Raw genomic sequence first — 23,169 nt, forward strand, 5'->3', positions numbered from 1 at the left:
TATATTTATCTAAATACAATAAAACATATTAAAAAAAGTGTAGTCAATTACAAGAGAAATGACCTGCTGCAACTATTTCAAAGCCACAAGTTGGGAGTTAATTCATGTTTGTCGATGCTTTAATTGTCTCAGCAGAACAAATCAGTGGCTCACAGTGACTCCAGCTGCTCCTGAGGATGCTGGGGTGTTACCCGAAAATGGGAAAACAGAACACGCACACACTTTCAAAAGAAACAAATCTGTCAACCTTCATCTTCAAACACCAACCAAACAAATCATGACAATGAGCAATTTCAAATACCTTTTTTGTCTTTAATGTATTTACAAGCTTTAATCTGCTCTGTAGGTCTGAAGTATTACAAGCATTTCACGTTCAGTGACCTTGGCCATTTGCTTTTTAATGTTGCAATTTTTTGCTCGTTTCATTTCAATGTATCCGGTTTGTTCATCTGCATTTGTTTTGACAGTTCTGTGGACTGACTTGCATCGCTTCTCGAATGCATACCTCTGCTTCTCACGAGGTGTATGTACAAATCAACGTAGAGCTAGCCAAGGCTGAGGGAAACACCTTCTGGTTATTAGGAGATAACCTTTGACCTCAAAACGTCATACACGGACAACGTTAATAGCTTCTGTGCATCCTCTCCTTTTTATCTCCGCTTCCCCGTCATCCCAAAATAACTTTGTTTTACCCCGTTTTAAACCAAACAGTGTGGAATCCAGGGAGGCTATTTATTTCACAATTATTATTTTGTTATTATAATTAATTATATTGTTATTTCTGTTCTCATTTGTGAGCATCTGCAAATGTTAAATAACTTTCATATTTGCAGTCCTTAAAAAAATAATAAATTAAAGAGTCCAGAACCTATGTAGCTTTTAAGTCTCTTCTTAAAAAGTAACAAAACAAAAGTAAGTTAAAATTTAAAACAAAAATATTTTCTATGTATAATACAGGTATTTAGTGCTTCCGCCGTTGGAATCCAAACTCAAAATGGCGGCATGTTTTCCGAACCGTACCGCAGAAAAAAATTCCAGCCGTAAAACATGTCGTCCTGCCCACACACCCATTTTGAATGTTTATTTGTTTGTTCTGCTGTAAGGATGCAGTTCTACTACGTCGCGTCCCCCGGGTGTCTCCCTCGTCAATTGTCTTCCGACTCCTCCTCCGCCTCCCGCAGCCAGGTGAAGAAGGCCGTGACAGACTTGAGGGCCACACCTTTACCCTGCTGCTCAGCAGGGTCTTTGCTCGTCTCCCACTTGTAGAAAGCATCCTCCGAGATCACGTCCTCGTCATACAGACAGTCAAAGAACATCCGGAGAAGGTCTGGAAGACAAAAGACGCATCAGTCATCGCTTTGGCTCCGGCAAGGATTCATGAAGTGAAAGAACGTTCTGTCCTGCTGTAGAAGTTCTGTTTGACACTTTTCTTTAAATGTAGCCTCCTATTGCCAATTTCTGTAATGTTACTAAACAAAGCTTTAATGTTACAGATTAGAATAATCTGAATATCGAAGCGAAAAACTGACCGGAGAAACATTTGTAAACTACCTTCTCCAGGTCAACAATGAATTGAATCTGAACTTTTAATCGGACACGGACGAGCAGTCCTCTAAGTGCTCAGGACATTTTTTTATTTGAGCATCTGTAATTCCATGACAACCGGGCAAGCTCCATCTGCTGATGAATATCATGTGACATGATCGATAGCTTCATACCTGCTACGAAACAAACCTTGTGCTGAGATTATATTTTCTGCAATAAGATTGGTTAAAATGATTTATGTCTTCTCTGATGAATCACAGTTCTCTCCTCCTAATGAAACCGAGATGCAGCACTTACTTGGAGGCTGATCGAGGGCGACGATCAGCGCCTGAAGTGCATAAAGTGCTTGCAGCTGTCGCTCAGTGTCTGAGTTAAGGTACTTGAGTAATACAGGCAATCTCCACTGGATGATGGCCGTGTCCACTCGACAGTTGGTGTTATCATCTGTTCGGTAAAGCGGGATGGAGAGTGAGTGATATGAAATCAGTGGTGGCATTTCAGCAGAATAGAGGAGTTTCTCCTCCAGGTGGCGGAGTGCTTACCTTTCACTGCTGCCTTACACACAGCTGTCATCAAAGCCCTCAGGAAGGGAGATGAGCTCATCTGAGATTCATCTAGGGTTGCCTGGGAAATAGAGCACAGAGGAGGAGTGGGGGGAAACACACAATGTGTCAATTTCACATGGTTCAACACGTCTTAGCAGTTATGCTGCAAAAGAACAGGAAACAGCTTTAAGTCTTGTTTTGTTTTATTATTATTAAATGTTTCTGCTCATTACAGGCTGCCTCTCTGAATTTAAGTCACTAGCTTGCAGAGTTTAATGGTTGCTCCTCTAAGAAATGTGTCACTTCTCATACCTCCACCCAGTCAAAGATCTGCTCGTCGCTGGCCATGTCCTCCAGGAGGAGTTTCTCCAGCTGCTGGCTCAGCTCCTCAGGAGACAAGATCTTTTTGGACAGAGCCTCCTCGGGACCGGAGCCGTCCGACAGAACGAACTGGAGTTTCTGTTCGCATCGAGACGAGAGGACATGGACACGATGGGGAGGTGACAATAAAAGAGGTAGATGATGAAATGGGAAAAAGAAAGAGTGAGGAGGGGGTCGGAGGATAATGTGCTCTCTGTCCACTTTTTGTCTTATAATAGTATCAACAAAGCCAAATGTTAGTGACTGAGATTTCCTACAATTTTGATATTCTAGATTTGAGCGGAGGCCTTTATCACAAACCTGTTCTGAGATGAAAGCCTCGACGTCCTCTTCCTCTGGCAGGAAGTCGGTGCAGTCGAGGCCAGATTCCCTCCACAAAGAACCCACAGACCTATGGCTCTGTGGAGACAGGAGGAGACAACATTGCACCTCTCTTCTCTGACAGAACTTATTTTTATTTCTCTCTGGTCTCCAGGTAAAAAGATTTCAACGAGCCGATTCAGCCATAATTAGCTACAAATCAACCATGTCCATGATTTGATTTATGTAGTAAATAAATGGGAGCAACAATGAAAGTGCATTTTTTCTGTCCTTACTCTTGGCTTCTACATTCAAATCCATTTCACCAAAATATCACCGATATAATCACCTTGATAGACATTTAAGTGAACATCATCTATTACACGTGTACAACTACAACGGAGCTATTGATTAAAGCCCACTGGCTTTATAATAAGAGCAGGTAACTTAATTACTCAATTGAAGATTGAACGTGTTGCTTACCATTTGTTTGCATAGTATGTGCAGTATTTCAGAGATTAAGATCCCAGCTCTTCCCACAGGAAGCAAAGGTTTGCTTAATTCACTGTGAACAAACAGATGAACGGAGAAGTTTAATAACACAATGAAACACTTGAGACTATTTGCTGTGCAGCCGTAAGGGCCCGTTAAAGTTTCCTCCATGTATCTTAAACTTTAGTAAAGCCTAAAATGAATCCAGGAAATGAGAACAGAGAAGAGGAACATGAAGTAGAAAAATGTTGCGCGAAGAACAACAAACATGTAATTATGTTCATCAAGGAAAATATTGATCAAAATGTTGTTCTGTGGAGGTGAACACAAATTTCATCTGTGCACACGAAGCCAACACATTGGTCTGATATATTCTGAGCAAACACTAAATTTGACTGTATTTTTAGTATGTTTTCTGCTGGAGTATGCAGCGAGTGACGGGTGTCGTACCTAAAGAGCTCTCTCATAGAGAAGCCCCCTTCCTTCAGCACCGGAGTGAGCAGCTCGCCCAGGTACAGCCAGATGTGGGGAATGTCGATGGACATGTCGTCCGCTTGTTCCAGCATGTCTGCAAACCTGAGGAAACAAAACGGATGCCGCGGTGGTTAGGAAGCGAAGTACAACACAATGATGTAATTGTTCCTCTTCCATGTCAGAGGATCAGTCATGTTTAACGGTGGATAATTGGCTTCTTAGAACATGAAACATGAGGTGGTCGGATGTAATGTGATAAAGTAGATGAACAGCCTATATGTGTTTTGCCTAATTATTTCATGTAAGTAAAAAAGAAAATTGTTTTAAGGAAAAAGTACTGTTTATTGTTTGTTACTTACCACTACATTGGTATAAATTCTTATTAGATCATGTGTATATATACAAAATTTAATTTTGACACACTAGACGTGTACAAATGATATTTAAGCACCAACAAAATATGGATTTAAACTCAAATTCGTTTTCAATTGTATTCATCATGGACCAGAAAAATGTCCCTCGCACAAGAAGAACTACACTTCCTCTTCATTCTTTGTTTCTACTTCTACTTGGCATTCATTTAAAGTTTCCCTTTTGAGTTTGACAGTTGTTCTGAATTTGGGTGAAGTGACTGCACTGTTCTGCTCTGGAACGATGGCTGACCATCAAAACAGTTTTCTTTTAACCCCCATCAAGCAGAAACCTGGATTCAAAGTGTCACTTTAGGCATTTTTAAGTTATTTGTTTCAAAATTACAGATTTTGAAAGTTGATTTTAAAAAGCTATTGGACAAAGGAATCTACATTTGATTGTTATTTACAAATACGTGAAGTTGCATGTACTTTGTTTGATTCCAAAATCAGAACCGGTAGCAGATTTTCTCATGAGCAACCACGATACAAACAAGAGACTAGTTTGTAACAATGGATTAACTTAAGAGAAGTGCTTGAAGCCGAGTTAAAAGGCGGCTGATACGCATTTGTTCATTAGAATATTTACAGTTAAAGCAAGAAAAGCTTCTTGGCTGGACGAAGAACAGAATGCCGAAAGCAGCAATTAAGGCAAGAGACAACAAAAGGTGGCCATGAAGTCTGGTGATGCAGCTGATTGGGAGTCCTACTGAGAAACCAATTGGAGTAAGTGTGACAGTAAGAAACTCTGGAGAACTATCAATAATATTCTGGGTACATCTGTGGATAACACTGCAACAACTCATGGGGATGCCAATAAACAAACATTTTAGAATAAGAAACTGTGTCTCAATCAATATTCCCACTTTATGGGAACACGGCAGTCACAATAACAAGAAGCAGGCACAGTCGGTTGCCTGGCTTTACGGCTGAGTGCATTAAAATAAGTGGGTGAACTGACCCTTTGAAGAACTGAGGTTTGGGCAGGATGCCCTGCTGCACCAGCTGGAAGAGGAGCTGGCCCATGTGGTCCCGAGTTATCTGACTCCTCTCCAGGGTCGACTCCACCCCGACACGCACAAAGATGTGCAGCTGAGAGCCCAGGTCGAGCTCGTCCACACACTGAACAGCCTCCTGCAGAAAAACAAAGGAATACAGTCAAGACTGAAGCTAGTGAGAGAAGAGGATCTCGAACACTACATGCATCTGAATTCTATGAGTTGTTGTCGCATGGACAGTGGTTAAAGGACAACGATTAAAGCTGTGGGTCTGATATTAACAACGTTGTCGTTAAAGAGCAACACATTAAAAAGGGACAGCTTAGATTTTTTTGAAGTGGGGTTTAATGAGGAGGAGCAGCATCAAAACGTATTTAACCACCTAAAATAAATACAGTTTATTTGATATGTTATAATTTAAGTGTACACTATATTTAGAATATTTCCTCTCCTTTACTTTGACTTGATCGAGGCAGCAGTAGACCTGCAAGTCCTGAGTTGTACGAGGTAAAATAACTGTTTTTGTCAAAGGAGTCAGTAGCTTTGAAGAGAACATAGATGGATGCAACAGCTTCAGGTCCACGTTCGAAGGGCTGTCTTACAGCAAGGTAAACATAGCGTACACTTAAATTAACATCAGTTTTCTTTTAGGTGGCTAAAATACGTTTTGCTGCTGCCTCCGTCCACAGCAGTAAATACTTAGTTTCCGTGCACGTACTCCTGTCTGTTCCTCCAATCTACTGCAGGTAAAACACCGACTACGGATAACAAACTCATACAACCCCACCGCGCAAAATCAGAACTATCCCATTTATCTATATACTTTAAAAAAGTATTTTACAGAAACAAAAACTGAAAATACTGATGCATCTACTGTTGATCTCCTTGTGAATCTCAGTACCTTGTAGTCGTTTATGTGCAGGAACTCGTCGATGATGGACTTGGACTTCCTCTCCGTCTCGTCCTCAGACATAGGAGGTCTTTCCGAGGTCTGGACCACTGGCTCCGGTTTCACTGTCGACGTTAACAACAGTCACAACAGTGTCTGTCTGGATAAAAATCCATGTTTGGTCTACTCTGATTTAATCACATAAGCAACAACTTACTCTATTCCGACTTCAATACATATACTTTGTTTAAAATCTTTAATTTATTATACTTTCAAAAAGGTACAATCTTTTTTTTAATCTAGATGTATGTTTTTAGGGACAGTTTATCTGAGAATATAATATTCACTGACTAAACTAAAAGACACGCATAACAGCATCACAGCCAAAGCTAATTAAAATGATGCATGGTACAGTTTTACAGCAACAAAATGAGACGCAAGGGCATTAACCCCCAAAGATCACAAATACAACTGATCACAAATACAACAAATTGCCTTTCTAGATCTGCGTGCCGTTAGTGAGCCGGTAGACTACATTGGCTTGTGGCCCAATATTTAGTGGCCAGATATATACTCTGTATTTGCTGGAGAATCCTAGTGTGTAACGTCACACCAACGAGAAATCATAAGCATACAAGCCACCGGGGAGCTACAAACACAAGCATTTCTGATCATTCGTAGACGTGATCCTTTTGTTTTCAATCTGCTGTTATCCTAAATTGATTGACACATGTTGTAATACAAAGAGAAACAATATACAATGCATGTAAATGAGGTAAGAGTTACAATATTTATGTTTTCTGATGTCATTAATGGTGCACCAATGGTGTATTCAGGACATCTGATGCCAACCCAGACTAGTTCATGGCTTAAATCTCAGAACCAGATCATCCATGTGGTGTCACTAGAGACAGTTTAAACGCAAATATGCTTTCAATGTACGTCCAAGTGTTGTGCAGCGCCGCGTGTCTCACCAGGTTCCCTGACTCGGCTGCTCTCCGGCTCCGTTTTGTCCTCGGTGACACTCAGTCTCCAGGGCTCGGCTCCCTCTCGCTCCCGGTCTCTCCGCGGCTCCTCGGGGGTTGGACTCTCCAGCAGCTCCTTCGAACTGCCCCCCCTGGTGAACGGTACGGGCCGTGACGACGGAGGGGCAGAGATCACCGGCTTCTCACTGCGTTCCCTCGTCGCACTGTTACGACTGCCAGGAGAAGAAAAAAGCTTGAGTCAATCAGGATGTTTGAAAATGAGAGCGTAACTACCAGAAGCACGTGGTGTTGTTGTTTACCTTCCCAGAGTTCTCCTGGAGTCAAAGTCTGGGTTCTGTGGAGGAGTGGTGGAGGGCTGAGGAGAAGGCGTCGACTGCAGCGCAGAGTAACGATTGAGGCCAGCTGTCCGTGATAGTTCTGTTATGAACAGAAAGGTTAGAAGAGACACAAATGACCAGAAAATGAAGAGTAATGCTCATGGATCAATAGACTTCAGGTGTTTGCAGTATCAAGAGGGAAAGAAAATACAAAATTCAATGCTGATCAATAGGAAAAACAATCTCTAGTGAGCTTCAGGATCAAACTAAAAGCATCAGTAAGAATCTACAGAGGCGCTAAACCGATATTTGATTTGACAATTTCTGTAACTTTTGTTAAATCTAACAATGGCCGTTTGGAACAGCTATCAACATTTCTGTCTTCGTGGTCGTACGACACATCATACTTCTTTTAAGGCATACTGACACCTTAACCATGTGACAGTTAGGCAAGTTGCAGCTACAATCTCAAAGAAGTTTACGATTGTTACAACTCAAACATTGATGTCAAAAACCAGTCATTAAGTAAAATCTGAGCAGAGGCAGAAAGAGAGAGAGAGAGAGAGAGAGAGAGAGTGCTCCACCTCTGAGGCTCTTTCAGTGTTTTGCTTCTTTGAACTGGCCTCTCAAACACAAGATGAGATGTGCTTTGCTGTGTAATAAACACATATTTCCCCCGTCACTTCAGGTCCGCACGATATCTCCAACTCCTGCTCATGCAATTTTCCTGTGGTCTTGGATCAGTTACTACATGTTTTCTTACCTGAGTCACTGGCCTTGGCTCCTCCACTGCTGCCCTTCCCCCACGTGACTTGAGCCCGGGGGCCCAGCTGGATCTTCTCATCCATTTGAGGCTGCAGAAAGAGAATCATTTAAGAACAGGCTGCAAGCACACATGGAAACCATCAACAGCAAACAGGCAAACGAGGACACCGTTTGAGACCAGATGAATGAAGCAGACATAACCCTGCAGGTACATTTTGATTGTCCGTTTAACGCTCTGAGCTGCCAGAAATAACACACATCAATCAGCGTAGATACTAATATACTTGTGTCATATAACAGTAACAATCTGCTGACAGAGCCCTCCCTGATATATCACTTGCTCACTAATCATGCTTACGTTTTGTTTACTAAATTCTTCTGTAGTGCATCTATCCATCTTTTACACCGGTTTATTTGTATTCAGGGTCTCAAGAACGCACTGGTGAAAACCTTTGATTCAAGATATAAGTAGCACACAAAATGCAGTGTGTGCCATGTAGTGTATTACAAGAACTGTCAACAAGGATGACTGTTCTCATATTGGACCCAACACCAAGAACATGGCAGAATTCCTCCTGCAGGGGGAACTTGTTTTCTTTTTACAAAGCAGTACCACGTGGGTCCAACAGGGGGACGGAGTGCTACTGAACACTCACCACCATAATGTGGATCACAAGAGGACAGGGCCAGTGAATAAATACACATGATGAAACACAGGAGTTCTCTTGTTGTTGTTTTTTTTTACCTCCTTGTCTCAATTCCTAAAATGCATCTCGAAGAGATAGGAGGCTTGCCGGAGGGGCCATGAGCGAGGATGCACATGTGTACACTTTGCAAAAGTCTTTTTACAGCACCCGAGACGTATAACAGAGGCGTGGCATATTTTTGTCACATTATGCCACGTTGTGAATTGAATTAAAAGTAAATATATAAAGTTGTCGTGAACACAGTTCTTCTGACAGAGATAATAAAATAAAGCGGTATAACAAAACAACGCTCGCCCTGAAGCGTAGATGCATTATTTAGTTAAATGCCCGTTTTTCCTCGACTCCTCTCTCCTTGCCTCCACCGCTCGCATCCCTCAGTGGGAAGGACTAAGATGCGAGGAAAAAAGGCGAAGAAGGGCATGTACACATCGTGAAGTGAGTAGAACCCCCCCCTGTATTGTAGCGCTTGCTTGGTTCATATGCAAGAGGCAGTAGCATGTCTCACCTTGGAGATCTTTGGGATCTTGGTGGGGTCGATGGTCCTGCTGTTCTTTGTCACGGGCACAGTGTTCCAGGTCTCTTCTCTCTGCACGCGCTGATCTCTCTGTTCTCTTTGCTCTCTGGGATCTACAAGGCCAACGCACACACATACGCACACTCAGTGGAAATCTAATGGTATGTCATTCATTGAGTAGACAGCCAAAGCTGACAAAATTACATTTTTGACGGTTTTGCGCTAGACATGATGAGAAATGATAGGTCAGCTAACAGACAGAATGGACCGGGGGGGCTTCCTGTCTGCTGTTGGGCGCAATAGCACCTCTACAGTCCATAGGGACAGGAAATCTCTCAGTATGCTTGCAGGCTTCCTGAGTCGCCGTCGGTGTGCCGACTGTAAGCTCTAAAGAGGATTTAGACCGCGGGTCTGACCTGGCCGTCTCTTGCTGTCCTTGGAGAGCATTTGCTGGTGCACTTTCCTCTGCTCCTCCTGCTCTTCAATCTTTGCCTCCTTGTGGATCTGCTCGATGGTTTTCGGGCCCTGGTCGGCTCTCCTGGACACCCAGTTGTGCTGGAAGAATACCGAGAACCACAAATGACCTCAGAACTGACTCGAGCAGTAGTGTCAGCTTCAGCAGTTTATCACGGATTGATTTCACTTGAGCCGAGCCGTTTCAAATGAAAGCCCAGATTATTGCAGAGTGTCGGAGGGTTTTATCAAAGCAGATGTATCAGTTCAGATATAAAGACGTTTTTTTAAGCGCAGAGGAATATTGAAAGACTGTCAGTTATGATCATTGACTAACTCAGACACATGTGTTAACATTATCAGTTTCAGCTTTCACTACGACCCTTCATTTGTTTCATTCCATGATGCTGAACATGCCGTTTTTGTTTTTATACACTGCGCAGCCCAAGCAGCCTTGCTCATTTTAATTTGACAAGAGCGCAGCACGGCCCGGCTCAAATGTGTGTTTCCACCGTCTTGCAGGAGACAGTGACATGAATTCAAACAGCTTGCGTTCGGCAAGAGTTACTGCAGGAGAGAATCACAGTGCAGATGTCTCCGTTGGATAAAAACGGACACGACACTCGTCATGTTAAGACGTTTGCCCCTCATTTGTCTCTGTGGGAGCCCAGGAAACGTCCATGTGCCCCTCCAAATATGTGTTCAATAAACTAAACAACAAACTGCTGAAACAGAACAGACAATAGACTGTGTGCAGGTGAGCATTCATGTATGTAACATAGATGACTGTGTATTGACATACAGGTGCAACAATATTTTTTTGCAGAGAAAGATATTGATTAAAATAGGGGAATTCTCTTGTTTTGTTGTCATATTGAACAGCCCTAATCTGACTTTACACCTACATACAGTATATATGGATTAATGCACACTATGTCTGATGATTCCTGTTTAACAGCCACTGGCAAAACAATACTAAACACAGAACTGTGTGCAGAATATGTGATCACATTGTACTGTGTGGACAGTTTACTTTCCACAAGAAACTGTTCTGTGTAAAAACAATAAAGATCAACACAATCACATGTTAATGGCAGTTGTTGGTGTTTTTTAAAAATTCATTCACCATTTTAATCTATTAATAGACGTACAGAACACATTTGTGTTTAAACATTGTAGTGCCATCAATTTGTTTTAATATTCTAGGAAACCGATATGGGAAAGTTGTATTCGTTTAATGCAGCGCTATCTGCTGTCCAACAAACACAAACACACACACACACACACACACACACACACACACACACACACACACACACACTCACCAATCTGAGGTCCATAATGTCTTGCAGCATGAAGCGTATCCGAGATGACGTCTTCCTCTCCTTGACGATCTTTTCCATCTGATTGAAATACTGATCCATCCGGGGCTGAGGGAGGAGGGAGAGAGCGAGAGAGAGAGCGAGCGAGCGAGAGAGAGAGAGAGAGAGGAGGTTCATTTCAGACATGAAGGTTATTTTCTCAACCTCTCTGTTGAATCTAATGGACAGCGAGTTTCAGGGATTTCCACATTATTACACTAAACTGACTGATTGGTCCGTTTGTTACTCGGAGCAGAGGCCGTCCGGACTGCCCAAGATGAAATTGGAACAATTTGGGAGACGGTTGAACTACAACTGTAATAGCCCAGAAAGCCCAAAACCAATTCACTGTAATTGTCCGACAATAAAACGCCCATGTTCACAATATCACCAAAGTAAACAGGATGAAACTCATCTGAAGGACAAGATGAATTATTAACGTCTAAAACTGTGCTTTTTATGTTGGTAAACAGTGTAAAACTCCTTCAAATGGAAAGTGAACCAAAGCAGAATTAAGTTGCTATGCTGAGTTCCTATCAGTCTCTCTGCTGGTCAGAGGGCTTTCCTCTTGCAGGGTGACTGCTGGAGGATGAGGATCAAACCACACATCGCAGTGCAGCAGAGAGAGAGAGCAGGAAGGCCCTCAGGTCTAGTGTCTCTCCAAGCATCTGAGGACTCTCGCTGTGTCCAGCTGGGTGTCACTGATGTCAACAGGAGTCAGTCAGACAGAACAAAGCAGAGCATCCACTGTGTGCCTATTCATGTTTCCTCAGAACATACATCAACATTTTCTCCTCCGTCTCTTGAACTGAAGAGAGCCCGGCCAGCGTGGGACCTAATCCCACCACAACTTTCTCTTTCATGCCTCTCATACCTAGAGCTGGGCGATAAATCAATTTTAACAATTAATTTAAATCCATGATGTTAAAAAAAGGAAAATCGATTTGCACCTCAACTTGGGTAATTACGGTAAAGAACTGCCACAGCTTCCTTGAGCTCCTGTAGCTCATAGTAAACAGGTGAAACACCAACATGGCAGCATGGCTTGTTGTCGAGGGAACCAGTGAGACGCTAACTTCTGAGGTTGGCCTGCAAAAGTATCCCTGCAGCACTCTACACAGAGGCATTTATGTTCGTGGCATCTTAGCAGAGCTGACATGCTGTGCTCATGTCAAAGTGCTACTGAACAACAGTTCATCTTCTGGCTGAATCCTTGTCAACCATCACTCTCTGGCTGCAGTAAAACTTGTTTTACTTGCTGGCTCAGAAACAAAACATCAGGTCTGCTTAAAGTGCCAGTGAGCCTCTAAATATGTTAAATATTCCCTCTTTATATTGTACAATACATAATAATATTTCATTATAATTGTTATAGGAAAATGTACCCGTTTCCTGTCTTTATGCTAAGCTAAGTGAACTTGCTGGCAGTAGCTGGGTGGTATCAATCTTCTCATATAACACTCAATTAAGCAAACAAGCGTGTTTCCCGAAATGTAGAATTCGTTTGAACTACTTAAGCTCTCTTAATAAATCAGCCTTCTTCTGCACCTCACCTTGGCCTTCTCAAAGTCCAGGTCCTTGCCGATGGTGGTGAGCAGCCTGCACAGGCACTCCAAGGACTCCTCGTCGTGGTTCTTGAGCAGCTTGACGACGCAGTCGTGCATGATGGCCTCCGTCAGCATCTTGAGCTTGAAGAGCTCGCCGATGAACCTGATGTTGCCGATGGAGCGCCGCCGCGCCAAGTCCTTGGCTTCCTGCAGCTCCGCCTGGAGCCGCTCGCGCTCTGTCGTCTGAGGAGACCAATGGAAAAATCAAACAAAAATCACTCACAACACGTCTTTGCTTCGAGTTTCATTCTCTCCCCAGCACTGAAAATGCTTTGGCACAGCCAGAAATCCAGTGTCACGCTAAAGTAATTCATTGAAAACAAACCGATGCAGCAGAGTCCAGCTCTTTCTGCTTCCTCTCAAACACCACGTCGTCCACCTTGTCTTTCTCAAACTCCTTCTGGCAGCGGTTTAGCAGCAGCTTGCGGAAGTTCACTGTGGTGTTGGGTTTGTCTGTCATCGGCACCTTGAGCTGCACAGGAACAGTAGACACGGTGGATATCGTCAAGAAACAGAAGTATTAACACAACTTAGGTGACAAACCTTTAAAAATGTTTAAAGGAAACTTCTCTTATTACCGTAAAGCCCTGTACGTATGCTAAATGTATGGTTAGGGTTACCAACTGATAGCTATCATGTTTCTTTAAAAAGAAAGAAAGAAAAAAAAAAAAACTGTTTCTTATTGCAGAAATGCATATTACATGAATAGTGACCCATTTAAAGGCATCATTAAGAAATGATGTATTTCATATTTTACAACCAACAAATTCAATCCAAATAGAAAAGACGGCCCTCTTTCCACCTCCCTCTAATATAGATTAAGGGTGTAACACATCTCACCATTTCATCACAAAATGATATTGTTCACACTATATCACCGCATTGTATTGAACTGTGTTGTATCGCACAGCATTATGTTGCACCAACGCGGTGATGAATCTGAACCCATCGATCCGCTTGTGGCTGAAACATTTAGTCAGAGCCGTTGACTGCACATTGAGAGGCAAATTGGATTACTTTCATTAAAGGAGCGCACATGTCGAGGAAACTGCACCGTCTGGGGATTTCAGAAAAGTTTACTTATTGTCGTGCTAGAACTCCTGAGCTGTGAATGAACCACAGATGAGGTGAGATTATTCATTCACTTCCTGCCCGCTTCTCTGACCTAAAGTCGACACGGCGGCCTGCTTACCGTGGCGAGGCAGCGGCACATGTTTCCATAGGCCACGGAAAAGCTGGGCTCATCGATGGCCTTCTCAAAGACCAGGTCGATGACCCCTTTGAGCCTCTCTTCTGTGTCGATGGTCAGGTCCGTCACCTGCTTCATCAGCTGGTTGAACTTCTGAGGCGTCAGCTTGTTCAGGATGCTGCGGACCTTCTTGAAGAGCTCCTGAGGGCAATCAGTCAATCAAGCATTGTATTTAAAGATTATCTTACAAACTAACTAATGGCTTGCAATTATTATTGTTTTTTGACAAAGATACCATTTTAAGAAATGCGTATGTTCCATGATAACCGTCTATTTATTACGTAAAGTTGTTTCACACCGAAGTAGAGCAAATCTTCGACTGAGAAATAACAACACAACTCTCATTTTGGTTAGTTAGATCAGACGATTGATTCTGCATTTTTCTAAAATGTAAAGCTCTTCACTCCAGCGGATTTAAATTAATAGAAACAAGTCTGGTAAACTCCTCTCTTGTGTCATCTTTTCTGTGTTTGTGGACAGGCGTGTGTGTATATTTGGATCTACCTGTGTGTCTTGCACCGCGGGATCGTCTGCAAGGACCTCCGCCCTCTTCAGGCCCGGTTTCCAGGCATTCTCAGATTTTTTCAGCTGAATCTCATCAACCGACACGTTCATGATGATCTTCCTGGGTGGAGGCCGCCGAGCCCCAATGTTCATAAGCTGTGAACGCAGTGAAAAGAATACAACGCGTCAATATTCCTCGTAGCTACAAGTCAGTCACAACAACAACAACACATCGTCTATTATAATGAAAAACAACAAAATATAACATAAAAACTGAACATAAAACAAAGATACATGACTTGAAAAGGTAGCTGCCACTTCCTTGTAATTGTAAGAGCCATGTGCAGACAACAATTCTCGGCCAAATGAGCGCCTGTGTCCATATTGTGTCTTTTTCTGGCAGAAAAGTGCTTGCAGCGCGATTGGGGAGCGCACCAACCTGAGGATGCTTGCCCTCATTCTCTGTCTGGATGAGCTTTTCACTGCTAGATCTGACAGCCGTAATGTCAGAGCAAGGAGGGAGATCAGTCAGAGACAACGCGTCAAGCGATAAAAACACTCACCAGCAACATTCTGTGTACGCCTGGCCGATCTGCTGCCACAAATGGGCTTTTTAGTCTGTGTTAAGATTTGTTAAGTGTCTGCGTGACATATAAAGCTCAGGATGGATATACACAGCCAAGCTTCTCCTCTATTTTCTATGGTGACGTGTCACCAGTGCTTTTCTGAAAAGTTCAGAGACTTTCAACTCGCCGCGCTCGCTCAAAGCGGCCAGACAAAAAAAAGGCGGAACTCTCTAGGCGGCCGCATATGCTCTCCCTTCATTGGGATGAGTTGAAAAAAGACAGATGAAAAATGCTTTATGGACACAGGCCCAGACTCTCCACATTACTTTGTGAAATAAATATGAAAATAAAGAATGTAACAATCTGCTGGACCTGAACTGCCTCTGCATTGTCCAGAAGAACAGATGCACTCTCATGTGTTGCTGCGTACGTTTATTCCAAATCAGACAATTCTTGACTCTGACGATGGTACAAATGTGTTTGGAGTGGTATATCGGAGGTTTGCTGTGTTGAATCAGCCACTGAATACTTATGGACTTTGGCTGAAACCAACTGGAACCAAGTACCTCAAATCATATCCCATTATCCTCAGACAATTACGCAAAAGTTTGAAAGATGTGGCGTATCCATTTAATGTTTTCCCCACTGAATTTCTCAATTTGACCTCATGATTACGAGACAACTAGACACATTTTAAGAAAGTTGGAATTGGAGGAGTGTGTGTGACTTTATGAAAGAGTGGCGGCGCGCGTGTGCGTGTGACTTTATGAAAGAGTGGCGGCGCGCAAGTGCTCATGTGACTCACCGCAGCGCCTCGTCCTCCGGTTATCTGTCTGCCAAAATCTGCAAAAGCAGGTGTGAAATCCGGTCCCCTGGAAATCACCCTGGACTCCACCACTCGAGATGGCAACTTGTTTTGGTTAATCTGCACAACACACACACGCACACGCGCACACACACGCGCACGCACACACACACACACACACACACACACACACACACACACACACACAAAAAGTTGAACAGCAGGGGGAGCAGTGATCCCCATAACAATAGTGGCAATAGGGTAAAAGGAGTCTGGTGAGCGTGCATATGTGCATTTCTAACCCAGTGGTCCCTTAAAGGTGACCCGCTGTAAATGACAGTCATAATACATTAAAGGGCTTTTAGTTTATGTATTTTCACTGTACTGGTGATAAATTCTGCTCGGCGGGATTAGCGGGGCCATTAAGAGAGAGAAGTCAGGACCAGATGTGGAGGGGAAGGAAGGAAGAAAGCGAGAGAGCAGGGGGGAGATAGTTGTGGGGGAGGAGAGAAGAACAAATCCAGCTCTTTGTCTTTCAGCTGTCCTTGACTTCCTCGTTCCCACTGAGATTTCACTTTCTCCCTCAGAGAAAATGAGACTTTGGGTTTCTGCATCGCAGGTCTGGTGGTTCTTTTTTGGAGAGGTGGGGGAGGGGCATAGGCTCTCAACGCTGCCAAGTGTGACATAATAGCAATGTGATTTTAATCAAAACAGCATTTCGCCGGGCCATACGCTCCACCCATACACTTGTGTGGATCAGAGGAATGAACCAAACTGTGTGCTGTATCTTTGATCCAGTGCACTCAATCTAACGGACTCAAGTCGGAAACAATGCCTGTTGCTCTGAGCTAATGATGAAGAACCCCATTTCATCAATCTATCATTTAATAGCTTAATTGCTTACGTTTTTAAAACCTCAGAAAAGTCAGAATCATTTCCAAGAGCCTGAGGTGAGATTTTTAGCTGTATTCAAACTGGCCTGCTCACCTTGTCCAGCACCACATCACTGATGGGCGGGAGACCCTCGGGCTTCTGTACGCAGGCGGGCATGAACTGGAAGCCCAACAGGAAGTCCCTGTTGTACTGACGCTTCCCACTGGACTCGGCCAGGTCTGGACCACCAAGCAGGGTTTGAGAGACAAAGTGCAAATATATTTAAAGACTGAACTGAAAATAATTGAAGCAAAAGCTACACTGAAAAAAGACAAGTTATGCTGAAAATATGAACGTCAACACACACAGAAATCTATTTACAAAACTGCTGTATTTTTACATTTAAGTTTATAGTAGCTATGTCAAAAGAACGGGGCCCTTCTAACCTTCCATGTCCTGCGGGGCCCCTGTGGAGTTCTCCTTCTCTCCGGAGGTGACTCCGCTGTCGCTGCTCTCCGTCTCTGAGGTGTGACCTGCCCCGTTCCTCATGGGCTCCATCTCCGCCTCGCCGTTCTCCTCTGGGATGGCGGCGGGCTTTCCGTCAACCTCGGGGCTGCTGGCAGGAGCTGGAGCAGCGGTGGAGGTGAGGACGGATGGCAGCGGCACCGGGCTGCTGCTCACAGGAGCCAACTGCAGGTCCTGGTCTCCAGCAGGCTGCTCTACTGGCCTGGGCTCGTCCTGTGCGGAGGCAAGATTCAGTTTTCAGATGATCAAGCAATACATTCCTCAGTGCCTGCTATATTAACCGAGAAAGCTAATTTCTCCTGCTCGCACGGCTGTGTCAGCAGTGCCTACATATACCAGGATGCATTGGGAGCGAGCTACTGGACGCCTGGATGGTTCCCTCCGGCCGTATCCTCTGGCACGGCTAATGGAGCTGCATTCTCTGCCTCTCTCCGCTGCATTTCTTCAGCTGCTGAATATCTTAGTCAGCCAAAACACTGTAAAACATCTCCCCGTCCAGAACACCCTCTACTCTCATATTCTGGGACGTCAAAACAACTAAAAATTAGATGCAAGAAGAACAGCAGATTTTGCAGCTGCAAACTAAGGTTTCTTGGTCAATCTAGCGTGCACTGAGGAGTTTGTTGATTCAATCCACACAACAGGTGGTCAATTTCCCCTTTAATGGCTGCTGCTGCATAGCTCTCCTTATATTTAAAGACTAGTAGTATTGACATTTCTCCACTTAACACCATCTTTAATTATCAGTTACATGGCAGTAAGGAGGTCATCTGCTAACAGGGTGAAATGGACAGACACATAAAGAAAGGGTTTAACTGCAGGAGGAGAAAATGAGAGAAACAGAGTGAAGGGAAGAGGACTCAGGAATGGGTCAGGTACAAACAAAAGACAGAGCAGGAGGAAACATAGCAGCACAATAGGCTTGTTGCAGTAGGGCTACGCCTATGCTGCTATCATTTACACTATCCCTAGTGTCCTTCTTATATTATCTGTACACGAACACCATTTAAAAGTAAAAAAAAAGAAAGATGGATTATTCTTTAATTTGTTTATGTTGTATAATTCATGTTCTGTGTTACGTGCTCTGTGTGCTATCCTGGCAAGGACGTGCCTGCAAGTGATTTTTCTCAACGAGACAATACATTTTCTTTGTCTTCAAAAATAAACAGCGGCTTTAAGTGGGGGCACTGCATTTAGTCTCCATAGAGAAACAACTGAGTCAATGAGGTCATATTTTGAGTCCAGTGTCAAGCCAGCTTCAATGTACAGCCAAGTAGTATTCAATATAAAATGAAATATTGTGAGACAGAGTCTAAATCCAGAAGATGAGTTGAACTGAACTTGTTCTATGCTCGTAAGATATTTTAGTGTTTATTTTCTGCGTGAAATAACATTTGTTCTTTGCGCATCGTGCTTGTTCAATGAAACCTAAAACCTAAAAGTCTGCGACACCGGTTTGGTGGCGCAGTGAAAACAAGCCCAGGACAAAACAATAAAAGAGAGGAAACGAGAGCGGGGAAAGAGCTGATTTTACATACAGTGGGCTGGCGGAGCAATGAAGATGATGGATAACTACTCACTGTCACTCTTGAACGATAACAACATCCCAAAGTAATTTAAGTCTGCTACCCCCGCCACACATCTGGAAACAGTTTCCACTTTAACTATTGCCCATAATGCACCTTTCCTCTTCTCTCTCTCACACACACACACACACACACACACACTGTCCCAAACCTGAGATACTTTGTAGGCATTTAAAAAAACATTCAAGAAGGTGACGAAATATTACAAATGTATTGGGAAGTAGGTACTTGTCACAGAATATTTGATAATATTCAAACCTGAAAGTATCCATACTTGAAGATAATTTAAACTCAACATCTGTATAGGACTTTCAATACTCACTACAGCAGGTTCACCTACATGGTGAGCCGCTTTGGGCCTCTTTTCTTACCTCATCTTCCTTTTGAGGTGCGTCTCCAGCAGCGATCTCTTCCTTTGGTTTCCTCCAGCTCTTTGGTATAGCAGAAGCAGTCTGATTAACTGCATGGAAACACAAACGCAGGAACATGCAATCAGCCACAGCCAGTCATCAAACAACTCAACCACAATGGATGTAAAAAGGGAATGTGTGTTTAAAACACAATGATGTGCAAGAGAAACATCTGTTTCAACCTAAGATGGATAGCAGATGGGTATAATTGTCAATATGATGAAAGCCAGAAAATGACAGTGACTTTAACTATGGCGTCTACTTATTACTAACGTGATAAACCTCACCCATCTCTGACCAAACTAAAACAACCAATTACTGAGCACAACAAGGGGGAATTATGGAAAAAAACGTTTTTCTTGGCAAATAAATGTGAAAATAATCTCACAGGGAAACAAATGTATTTAAAACTTGTCTCATAATTTCCAGGTTTTTCTGAAGGTGTGGGAACTAAGCCCAGCTCTGACCTTGCTGATAGGTTATTATATTTCTTCTAGAGGAGTTAAGTGTGACAGCAGACTGTTTATCTGCAATGTGTGCTACATGGGCGTTCATAAAACACTCTAGTTATTGAGTGTACCCATAAAAACAGCCTCTCTTTGTAGGCTGGACTGTCACAATGATAGGCTACAATAGATGTTTACAGTAGTTGAATCGCATCTGATAAAGTACCTGTAGTGGGACTCTTCCTGGTGAGTGCTTGGTGCTGGGACTCTGTTTTGCTGTCTGTAATGCCTCCATGTGCCCCTGTCCCCGCCTTGGGGACGATGTCTTTAGTGTCTAAGGACTTGCTCGGCTCGCCGGCCTCTGTCGTGGCCTGCACTAGAGGCGGAAGGCCGAGGGGGAGCGTGACTGGCAAAGCTGGGGCGGGACTTGAGGTCAGGGTGACTGGCACCACGGCCACAGGTGCCATAGGGGCGAGCGCAGCAGCAACGGGTAACTCGGGCCTCACGTCAGAGGGCAGAGTTTCAGAGGAGGCCGCCTCTCTGTAAGCAGGAGCAGAGGCTGGGGGCTGGAGTGCAGCTGAAGACGGAAGAGAAGGCTCGTGAGCCAGGGCGTCCAGCTCGGTCCCGGAGTCCTCGAGGCCGTTCAAAGCCTTGGGAGCCGGCGCTGGCGAGGCGGCCGGAGTTCGCGGAGCGTCTGAGAGAGGCTCGTCTGTGTTGGGAGTCTGACTTGTCGCCAAAGAGGGCTTGTGCTCCCCGACTGCGGAGGAGGAAGAAGAGGCTGAAGCAGTGGACTCCCTGGCTGAGGGACGCTCACTGTTGTTGGCCGCTGACAGAGGGAGAGCGACGGCGGCGGTCACTGAAGCAGGTAAGGGAAGCTCTGGTTCAACAGCAGAAGAGAGCTCAGTGACAGTAGCTTTGGCCTCAAGTCTCTCGACAGGGGCTTCAGGCTGCACAAGCCCGGGCGAGGAAGACTTCTGGACAACTGGCTCCAGTTTTGGCGTATCATCTGGAAGAGGAAGAGTTCAGATAAACACACAATCTAAAGCTCGAAGGGAATATTTGAATCATGCATCTCTTTCTTTAAATAGATAACGTGTGTGTAAAAATGCTTGGATGGATATTAAGTTCATGATTGTGACAGCTCCAGGCTCAGTAAACCAGGCGCCATTTTCCAGCATTTGCATAGAGGGTATCAGGTTAAACTTTTAGCCTTTAGCTCACTAATAAGCGTCTATGCAAATGTAGAACTGGTTCCATAAGGGATGCTGAGAAATGCTGGTGAAAATGTTTCATATAATTACTGGAAAACAAGACGCTCTGACTCGCCTTGTGTGGGAAATGAAAGTGAAAGCAGTCGATGTGCAGCATGTTCTGGGAAAATGAAAAAGCGAGACATAAGATGTGCCTGTGAATCGTTTCAGCAAAAGAGTGCAGGCATGACATTGCCCGACAGGAGGTGACGACACAGCAGTGAAACAGACCTGATACTTTCACAATTTTAACATAAAACTCAGGTTAAAACAGCATTGGTGAAGACTACTGGACTTGTTAGGCATTTTGGGTGTATTTCAAAGAAAGAGGGGGGGGGGGGGGGGGGGATGTTGGTGCAGACCTGGCCCTGGTTTGGTATCTGAAGCCCCAGTGGTCGATGGCTGCTGTGGCTGTTGGGGCTGTGGTGGCTCCAACGTGTAACCTCCAGGATGGGCCTGCTGTGGCTGAGGAGGCTGCTGCTGCTCTGGTGTCTGGCTGCTGCTCGGCTGCTGCTGCGTTTTGAGGTAGAAAATGTGAGGATAATGAGGGTGCGCCCATAAAAACTAGCAACACAGAAAACCAGAGACAGGCACAGAGATGTAGGCACGCACACAAACCAATAAACAAACAAGCCCGAATGTAGGATTAAGCAGAAATAAGGAGTCCGATGGGGGGGGTGTTAGATTAGGAGGACAGCAATGGCAGACAAGACAGAAGATGAAGATTGATATGGGAGGAATAGCGGGAGGAGGAGAAATGGCTCAGAACAATACAGAGAGGAGGACAGAGGAAAAGAGGGAAAGAAATCAAAAGGGGGCACAAAAAGACAGAGAGAGAGGAAAGACTGTTAACATCCACAGAAGGACACTTTGTCTTTCTTCAGAATCCAGGAAAGCTGTTTTTTTGGGCTTGGTACGTTTCATGTAATAAAATGTGCCGATGGCATTCTTACAACGGTTTCTAATTAAGGGGCTTCAATGCAATTTTTTTTTAATGAACAGACCGGATAGATAACAACAACAACTGAGTGGATTCTGTAGGAGGAGCAGGAGAATACAGACATGAGAGCACATGATCTAAGGAAAAGAAATCAGGTGAAAGATCAAAACATCTGTTAATAAGATCAAAACATCTGTTAATATGATTACAGTGAATTCATCAAGAGTGTTTTTAATAAGTCATAATACCCACATGCATGTCTAAATATACATTGTATGTGATATTAATGTGATAACTCGTTTTTATTATTATTCTTCAGGCTTTTTTGACCTAAATGGTCCCAGGAACATACGACGCTCAGCCACATTTATAAAACAATTTACAAAAGTGCCGAGGCGTGTTCTGGACAGAAAACTGTCATGAATTCCTTATGAGAGGGCAAGACGGCCAGATAAATCACCAAAGACACAGAAGCCGTGTCCCGTCTCTCCTCTCCACAGCCGAAGCTCCGGTCTAAATCGGTGCTGTACCACCACGACTGTAACTAACCACGGTGAGTGCGTCGGGGAGGCATACCTGCGGGGGTGTAGGGGTAGAGGAGGGCCGGCCGACAGGAGGCGTTGAATTCCTGCTCCCTGAACCCCCTGCCATGATCTCCTCTGTGATGTCCCTGCCACCCTGATTGGGGTCACGGATACGGATCTGGGAGGACAATGGCACAAAAAAAAAGAAACAGACCTCACTAAAGCGCCCGAGTCTCGGCGCATCCCTGCCTCAGCCACGTCTTACGCATGCTTATCATCGGCAGCGTTACATACCAACAAGAGGTTGGAGTATTACATTAATGCGTTACATTTTGTGACCAATTCACATGCTTAAAGTAGACTTTTTCAAAAACATACTTTGTAAAAATGAATTCCTCATATTACGCAAAATCTTGCCTATTTTATACAAGAGAAGATGTATTCTGTAACTCTAAACACAAAGAGCAACTGGAGTAACTGATTATACTGTATGAAAAGATTGAAAGCTCCAGAGCAGCTACTAAATGAACTTTGAGGGGAGATTGTTTCGTCAACTGCTGTTTACGAGATCAAAACTGAAATGTGAAGCTCGACTTTTGAGCCAATATGGATGAGAAGTCCTAAAAAGGTTGTGAAACAAATGGAAATTTGAACGTCTACATTTCTGTGACAACTGATAGAAATCACTATGTGATGTAAAGCTCCAGAACAACTGCTAAATGGGCCTTGAAGGGATAGTTTGGATGT

The 23,169-nt window shown here is 43.8% G+C and overlaps 1 protein-coding gene across 9 annotated transcripts in view; it reads right to left on the reverse strand.

Annotated features, from left to right (window-relative positions):
• Positions 1–291: 291 nt before the first annotated feature.
• eif4g3a (eukaryotic translation initiation factor 4 gamma, 3a) overlaps positions 292–23,169 on the reverse strand; it is a 44,781-nt gene continuing 21,903 nt past the window's right edge. For 3 of the 9 annotated variants that reach the window (XM_031871788.1, XM_031871784.1, XM_031871781.1), the window contains 27 exons: positions 22,475–22,609; positions 21,321–21,522; positions 21,035–21,079; positions 19,935–20,714; positions 19,224–19,312; positions 17,188–17,479; positions 16,856–16,980; positions 15,869–15,988; positions 14,498–14,653; positions 13,937–14,134; positions 13,070–13,216; positions 12,691–12,927; positions 11,102–11,206; positions 9,740–9,878; positions 9,315–9,436; positions 8,101–8,191; positions 7,320–7,437; positions 7,009–7,232; positions 6,047–6,159; positions 5,109–5,281; positions 3,714–3,839; positions 3,255–3,336; positions 2,772–2,870; positions 2,403–2,549; positions 2,088–2,169; positions 1,843–1,989; positions 292–1,327 (listed from right to left, as the gene is read on the reverse strand). In XM_031871788.1, the coding sequence (XP_031727648.1) occupies positions 1,146–1,327; positions 1,843–1,989; positions 2,088–2,169; positions 2,403–2,549; positions 2,772–2,870; positions 3,255–3,336; positions 3,714–3,839; positions 5,109–5,281; positions 6,047–6,159; positions 7,009–7,232; positions 7,320–7,437; positions 8,101–8,191; positions 9,315–9,436; positions 9,740–9,878; positions 11,102–11,206; positions 12,691–12,927; positions 13,070–13,216; positions 13,937–14,134; positions 14,498–14,653; positions 15,869–15,988; positions 16,856–16,980; positions 17,188–17,479; positions 19,224–19,312; positions 19,935–20,714; positions 21,035–21,079; positions 21,321–21,522; positions 22,475–22,609 (4,476 nt within the window). In that variant the 3' untranslated portion in view covers positions 292–1,145. The remainder of the gene's footprint in view (positions 1,328–1,842; positions 1,990–2,087; positions 2,170–2,402; positions 2,550–2,771; positions 2,871–3,254; positions 3,337–3,713; positions 3,840–5,108; positions 5,282–6,046; positions 6,160–7,008; positions 7,233–7,319; positions 7,438–8,100; positions 8,192–9,314; positions 9,437–9,739; positions 9,879–11,101; positions 11,207–12,690; positions 12,928–13,069; positions 13,217–13,936; positions 14,135–14,497; positions 14,654–15,868; positions 15,989–16,855; positions 16,981–17,187; positions 17,480–19,223; positions 19,313–19,934; positions 20,715–21,034; positions 21,080–21,320; positions 21,523–22,474; positions 22,610–23,169) is intronic. The other 6 variants (XM_031871790.1, XM_031871783.1, XM_031871787.1 and 3 more) reach the window with 5 other exon arrangements.

Source organism: Anarrhichthys ocellatus, unplaced genomic scaffold (genome assembly GCF_004355925.1).
Source record: "Anarrhichthys ocellatus isolate YVR2014 unplaced genomic scaffold, GSC_Weel_1.0 scaffold60, whole genome shotgun sequence".
Classification (NCBI taxonomy): domain Eukaryota; kingdom Metazoa; phylum Chordata; class Actinopteri; order Perciformes; family Anarhichadidae; genus Anarrhichthys; species Anarrhichthys ocellatus.